The sequence below is a fragment of the Benincasa hispida genome, chromosome 4 (genome assembly GCF_027475165.1).
Source record: "Benincasa hispida cultivar pf3 chromosome 4, pf3_genome.v1.1, whole genome shotgun sequence".
NCBI lineage: Eukaryota > Viridiplantae > Streptophyta > Magnoliopsida > Cucurbitales > Cucurbitaceae > Benincasa > Benincasa hispida.
Genome location: NC_143481.1, coordinates 61,439,670 through 61,447,317, shown reverse-complemented (window position 1 = coordinate 61,447,317; position 7,648 = coordinate 61,439,670). Strand labels below are relative to the sequence as shown.

Below are 7,648 nucleotides of genomic sequence, written 5' to 3'. Positions count from 1 at the left end.
GTCAAAGCGAGGATAGCTCAATATATTAACAACCAACAGATCTAGTTCGAATCCATCGATCCCTATAGTACTAAAAAATTAGATAACAAATGTATCGCCAATACATAGACATACAACCCATAAAAGTATGATTTGAGTTCGACTCTAAAGTAAAAATGAAAAACAAGCAATTATCTTCAAAATCCATAAATACATAAAACAAACATTCATAGTTGAAATCAATAATAAATCAAGAGAGGTGGAGAAGGGATGCATGGAAGTCCTTCATTATTGCATTAAGATGACAACTATAATTGTTGTGATACAAGACAGAATTTGGATAGTTTAAAATTGAAACCATAAAAATAGAAAAAACTGAACCCTGATTGAGTGAAGAGAGAGATTTACAAACAACAAAGGATACAACAACAATAATCTTAATCTTGACAAAACCACCTAAGGGAATGGGAAATCCCTTGTTGAGAAGGGATGAATTTATGAAGAATCAAACTAACAACACCCACCTCCTTTTTTTATGTTTATGTGCTCTTGGATTTCACAGACACAAAATATAAATTACAGTCCCTTTCACAAAATAAAAACCATGTATAGAAGAAGAAGAAAAGAATCAATGACAAAGTTTGCAGAGAGAACAAATATTTTGATGATGTGTGATATGCAAATTCCTCCATATCTACAATCCAGGACAAGTAGCCTTTTGCAACTCATCTTTCTTTTGACTCATGCTTCACAATCTCGGGTGGAGTGACTGTTACCGTATTCTATTCAACGCATGTTCGAGACCAGTTAGTCCCAATGCGCAACCGTACAAATTCAAAACACAGCTCCTACCCGTAATCCTTCATGTCGTGTGTATTTCGGCATCTTAGTCGTCACAGTTTAACCCACAAACTTCCAACACAATCCCACCCTTGTCGAGGAAGGGGTTGATTCGGACCCATAGAAGCGACAATATGGATGATAGAAGGATTGACCACACAATGATAATGGTTGGTACCTTGTCTTGCTTCCCCATCAAACCCTTGAGGAATGGATACAGATGGACAATCACCCAGAATGCAAAGAACAGCTTACCGATGAGCGGGCCCCATGAGTCGTAACCATTGTTGATGGCATCTGAAATTCCGACGACAACTCCGATAATGTTTATGATCAATAAGGTCAAGGGAGGGACCAACAATGACGTCCACTTGAAGAGGTAAAGCTCAGCAAACTCGCCATCATCTCCTCCTTTGGATGTGACGGTGAAATTTGTGTTAACACCAGCCAAAACCTTTAGCAGACCCTGAAAAAGTGCAAAAAGATGTGACGAAGCACCACCGATAACCCAGAACTGCTCGTTTCTCCACCAATCATGGATCCCAACACCTCCCCACTGCATTTCTAGGATACCGGTCGCTGCTATAGAGATGAAAAGTGCCATGAAAATGATACTAGCATAGTTGCTTAGCTGCACATCAAACAAAGAACATGTCTCACTCAGCTGAACAAACCCAACAAAAGAAAAATTGAATACATTCACAAGACGGTATTGTAGTTACCTCGGGAACGATAAACTGCCCTGTAAGCAGGCAGACAGCTGGCAGTGTACAATAAGCGATCAGTGGAACTGACGTCAATGGATAAACAACGGAGTTTATGTACGAGAAACGCTCGAGCCACTTCAAACCACATCCATAGCCGTACCATATTGGACAGTGCCTACTCAACAGAATTTCAACAGACCCAAGAGCCCACCGAAGAACTTGGTGTAGACGATCAGACAAGTTAATAGGAGCTGAACCCTTAAATGCTGGCCTTTTAGGAATGCAATAAACTGATCTCCATCCATGGCAATGCATCTTGAAACCTGTTAAAATATCCTCTGTAACAGACCCATATATCCACCCTACCTGCAACGATACAGGAAAAAAATATAATATTAAACGCATGTTCAAAGAACCGACACTTCTGAACTTCGAGAGAGTTTCCTTCATACCTCTTTACCCCACTCGGATTTATCTTCATAACCGCAACTGATTACGTGGATGGCTTCTTTCAACAATGAAGCAGAAGTCCCTCCTCCAGGCACGCCGCCATCTTCCATAAGTGTGGAAGCAATGAATGATGGTGATTGCCCAAACTTCTTCTCAAACTTAACTTGGGGCATCAGAGATGATTTTTCATTATCTATTCCTGAATTTGAACCACAATGTAGGGAAGTGAGCATAGATTTCACCTTATTAACCAAATATTCTGAAATATGTTCCTCTTCAAGTTTTGCACATTTTGTTAACTGGTATTTTTCAAGAGTGTTCATACCTTCAATTCCTTCCTCAATATTTTCAAGTGCATGAATCTGTTTTGACGTATCTTTGGTCTTTAACTTCTTTTTATCGCTGGTCTTTGTTTTAGTCTTCTTTCTAGTTCCACAGCAACAGCAACACCATTTTGGAAGACAGTTGCAAGTCCTTCTTGGTGCTTTCTTCTTAGCAGGGGCATCATACCCATAAAGAGCCTGCCTCCTAAAGACACATCCAGTTCCGACGTATATCGGCCCTTGAATACCATCCAATCCTTTCATGTTGATCTGAAAGTGTCCATAAAGAGAATTAGCATTTCCTTGGTTGTTATGATGAGGGATAAAATGTCTTCACATGAATATTTGAGTCCAAGAATATGGAATGTTTACTTACATCGAAGAATACAACATTGCGATTTGAGTATCGATCGTGCCTATCAATCCCATCAAATCTTTGTGGAAACTGCACATAGCATATTCTTTTTCCCGAAATTGGGTCCATCATGAAGCACATTGCTTCTCTAAGTGCCTTGCTATTGTTGATGTAGTGATCACAATCGACGTTCAAAATGTATGGAGCATTCGAGATAATTGCCGAGACACGCACCTTGAGGAATCAAATGAATATGGATTAGCCAATGGTGAACTAAATTGTATGTCTGTGTATAGGTAGATAGAGAGAGATATACCAGAGAATTCATGGCACCAGCTTTCTTGTGGTGATCAAATCCTGGCCTCTTCTCACGAGATACATACACTAGACGAGGTAATTCATTTCCCTCCAAGTCGCGAACACCGTTTTGACCGAGGAATACCTGCAGAAGATTATTAAACAAAAAGCTTACAAAACAATAAACCAAATAACACATAATGGCCAGTGGAACAAGTATCGGATATTATGAAAAGTTCAAGGGTATGCTTGACCGCATCAAGAAACATCCCCTCACCTGAATCATTCCAGGATGATCCCGGACGTTGTTCCCAGGCCATGGAGTTCCGTCCTGCATTGTCCAACCATCTTCAGGAACTTTTTGTGCCATGGCAACAAGCCCATTGATTCGAACTTTGAATTCTTCATAGTCCCTCTACATAAGGCCATGCCAATTTTCAGATGCAGAAATTACTTCCATATACAGTAAAAGTACATCCATTCATTTGGACAATTGTAACACCAAAAAAAAAAAGGTTCAATTTTCAAACCTTCATTGCACGTCGTTCCCTGACAAATGTTGGATCAACTTTGTCTTTCAAATAGTCGACCTTCTGGGCAAAATACCATTCTGGGGCCCGAGGTTCAATATTGAACTTCTTGCAGAAAGGAACCCACTTTCTTGCAAACTCGGAAGTTTCTGAGAGGGCTTCAAAAGTAAGCATGGCAGCACCATCATCAGAAACGTAGCATGAAACCTTGTCTACTGGATAATCGACGGCAAGAATGGACAGGACGGTGTTTGCTGTGATGAGAGGAGGCTCCTTCATCGGATCCACCGTACTGACATAAACATCAATAGAAGCCAATTCTGATGGCTTGCCATCTTTTTCGTATCTGAACCAACATATAACCAAAAAAAATAAATAAATAAATAAACTGAGTATGGGAGAGAAGGGAAGGGGAAATCCATGACAAAGCACAATGAGGTAGTGGTTGTACCTTAACGATAACCGATCAAGGTAAGTTTCTCGGACAATGGGGCACCATTTTGGGAACTGATCCAATATCCATGATGCAGCAAACCATATCTCACAGATTACTGATGTTAACCACAGCCCATATGCCTCATGGACAGGATGAAGAATACGATAGTGGAAAAAGAGGCAAAGGATGACAATACGAAGTACAATTATCATTCTGTATGGGTTTATCTTGCTCGAGGGGATTGGTAGTTTTCTGGAAAGTGGTTGCCTCCCTTCATCCATCCTACAGAACAATATCAACAAAAATATAAGCTAAAGAAGAAGATAGCAGTTTCTAAATCAAACTATATCCATGAAACTAAGCCTTATGTAGTAGCTATAGATCCTAATTCTGAACCTGCATAACGGCACTTTAGCAATGAAAAAATAAATGATGAGGTTAAAGAAGATAAATTAAACTATTCTCCTCATGGAAAACTCAAGCATCTAGTAAATATGTTGACAAGTATACCAATAAATGGAGAATTCTATATCAAAGACGGGAAAGAAATCCAAAATCAGAGATTTTAAAATAGAACAAGCAATGACAGCAATCAAAAGATACCACCACCACCAAAAGAAATGTACTTCAGCGGATAGACAAAGCATCTTAAAATATAAAGAGTATAAAGAAGGGACATACATAGGCAAATCTGTATCATCAAGCTCATCGTCACCTTTTCCACCTCCACCCTCATGCTTAATTACTTGAAGTCTTTCATTTTGTTTCTTCCGCCAGTCTTCCATTCTTTCCTTCCACGCAACAGTTCCATATCCATACACAGCTAAATCCTTTTTTGGATCCATTGGCCTTGGATTGGCTGCAACATCAACAGTTAAAATATCGGTCACTACAATATAAACATAAATATAACCTAGATGCAACAATAACACATGCCAGATAAGGATTCAAAGACTTCTAAAATATTCTGTCCTTACAGACTTACAAAAATTCAATTTGAACACGAATTCAGCGTGCTTACCAGACATGGCAGAATCAGTGAATGGCACCGGATGGACCTTTTTCCCACGGCTAATAAAAGGAGGAATAATTAGAGCATGCTTATCGGAGGAAATTCCAGCATCCTTCAGATCAAATAGCACAATCAAAGATTAAGCAAATTTAGAGAGAACGAAAATGGTTGATGGTACAACTGTAAGAAGAAAATATTTACCTCCTGGCCATAGGTGAGGAGAGGGATATCAGTCAGGACGGATGAGGAGTCAAGGTCGGTAGCCATATTTCCAGAACCATTAGCATGAGAACCACGCCCAACGGCAAGGTGAGGATAGAGCATTGCCTCAGATGCACTGTTAGGATCCTTGTTTGCAATGTCAAACTCATTCTCAAGATCATCGATATCATCTTCTTCTTCATCACCTTCAACCCGAGGACTGCCTGCAATTAAATCAACACATTATTTGTAAGTCAAAGAATGAATTATCATCAATGAACCTAAAATTTCTTCTTATGGATGTTCTGAAATGTAAAGAGAATACGGTAAGAATATTCGATCAATCATTCACCTTTAAGACGCTTGTATCTGGTCTTGCACTGAGGACAAGCTTGATTGCCCTCTCTTCTTTCATACTCATAGCAAGGTCTACAAACTGGAAAGGCACATTCATTACAGGCAACAAATGGCTCTCCATCTACGGTGATTTCTATCTCATCCCCACAGATCTGGCAAATTTGCCCACTCAACTCCTTCACAGATGTCACCTGCAACTCAAAAACAATTAAAAGAGTTTTAGAAAAGAAAGAAAGAGAAATTAAGAGATTTGTTTTTTTTCCATATACTAGGTTGGTCACTTATTTATCAGTTTCCAGAATCAATATCGAGGGAAAAAAAAGAACTTCATGAATCCAATGCATTGACTAGAGCTCTGAAATCTAGAAAGTGGACGGATAACAAAGTAACGCCAAGATCTGGTCTATGACGCTGGATTTCCCAATAAACTAGAGACCAAGTAAAGAGAAAAAAACTGTAACAAAAAATTGAAACTCCAGATGATAAAGGGAAACAGAGAAAAACTATTATCACCCACAATCTGCAATTGAAACTTCAAGATCCGTACTGGGATTAAAAAGAAGATGAGGGGCAACAAATTGCAAACATGGGAAGAAAAATCAGCCAGCGATCCAGTTTTGAGGTGTAACCATGCAATAGGAAGTCAAATTAGAAGAAATGGGTATGAATCAGAAGCTGGAATTGGGGTAAGAAAGAGGATTTCTAAGGCAAAAGAAGCAAGAAACGTCACAACATGGGTGGAAGAAGTCGGCATTTTAAGTAAGAAAACAGAGAAAACAAAAACAAAAGAAACTCAAAGAACGTGACTTACTCTTGCAACCTCATCAGCATTGATGAGAACAAACTCATTTCTGTTGTGGGAACCAGCAATGAGTCGACCTTTGGTATCCATTAGAGTGGGAATCAAAAGAGAACCACCAAAGAACTCAGAATCTAAGAGAAACCAAGCTCAGAAAAGCAGCCCTTCAAGCTCTCTCATTACTCTCACAACCAAAAGCCTTTTCCTTCCTTCTCTGAAACTCTCACTTTGGTCTTAGGTGCCTGGTTCAAGTCTTAGCCCACTTTCTCAGGCACCCATTTCCATTTCCATCCAAAAAAACAGAACAAGAACAACTAGACTACACTTCTTCAACAATGAATAAAAAAACAGGTCTATATGAGAGAAGGAGAGAGAGACAGAGAGGTTGGGGTTTAGATATAAAAGAAATCAGGGGAATAACAAATTTCAATTTTTTAAGAAAATAGAAAATCCATAAAAAAAAAAAAAAAAATTAAAAAAAAAAGTAAAGAAATTGTATATGTGTGTGCAATGAATGATTCTTTTCTTGTGAGACCCAGTTTCGTCCCAGCTGGAGTCTGTGCATTACATGGTGGATTCTCGATCTGTGACCAACACAAAAATTTGACAGAGAGAAAAAATAAAACCCCAAAAGAGCAATTGAGAGATTTACAGAGAGAATCTAATTGGGGTTCTTAAAAAGCACAAACTCAACGCGTAAATCACAAGAAGACGACGAGACACAACAAAACACAGACCCATCAATCATATTTAACTTCAAAATTTTACTAAGTGTGATCAGTGATCAGTAACCCCTTTTTTGACTGGGACCCAGATTCGCTGTCGCCGTCGCCGGTTCCGTCGTGGGTTTTGGCTGTTCCGGCGGAAAACAGTAGGGATTAGTGGGTAAAATTATTAGAAAATTAAGGGAGATTGGGGGAAAATGTTTGTGAGATGATTGAGAGTTGAGAGGCAGAGTAGGGTAGCTGTCACGTGGGGCACGTGCGACGAGTCTACCGACGGTCGTGCGATATCTCGCGATATTTTGAATCTTACAAACTGGCTGGATTTAATGTGTAATAGATGGGATGTCCCTACTGTTTGCCACTTTCTTACGAATTTACTTAAATACCCTTCTCTTTTAACGTTTATTTGTATTTTTTATATTTATTTTTATAATTTTATTTTGTCGGTCGGCTCTTTTGTTTCACTTTTCTCTCTTTTGGTTGTTATTGTTTACAAAACAAATCATACTTGGAAATTTATGTAATATATTCATATTTATATATGATATTAGGATCTCTTTGATTAGCTCATTATTACACAATTAATCATTTTATATTACACATTAGATTTAATTCTTATTTTAACCCCACTTTGTAT

At 38.7% G+C, this 7,648-nt stretch overlaps 1 protein-coding gene across 2 annotated transcripts; it reads right to left on the bottom strand.

The window, feature by feature from the left end:
- Positions 1 to 250: 250 nt before the first annotated feature.
- Positions 251 to 7,214, bottom strand: LOC120076426 (cellulose synthase A catalytic subunit 2 [UDP-forming]-like). Of its 2 annotated transcripts, XM_039030248.2 has the most exons (14): positions 6,299 to 7,214; positions 5,483 to 5,678; positions 5,131 to 5,354; positions 4,939 to 5,041; positions 4,599 to 4,776; positions 3,933 to 4,199; positions 3,482 to 3,827; positions 3,229 to 3,366; positions 2,971 to 3,096; positions 2,676 to 2,888; positions 2,302 to 2,569; positions 1,979 to 2,175; positions 1,542 to 1,892; positions 251 to 1,450 (listed from the first exon to the last, which is right to left on the bottom strand). In XM_039030248.2, the coding sequence occupies exons 1-14, from the start codon at positions 6,377 to 6,379 to the stop codon at positions 866 to 868; spliced, it is 3,273 nt and encodes a 1,090-aa protein (XP_038886176.2). In that variant the 5' UTR covers positions 6,380 to 7,214; the 3' UTR covers positions 251 to 865. The 2 variants fall into 2 exon arrangements, with proteins under 2 accessions (XP_038886176.2, XP_090169009.1); XM_090312883.1 differs by having other exon boundaries at positions 1,979 to 2,569.
- Positions 7,215 to 7,648: the final 434 nt, after the last annotated feature.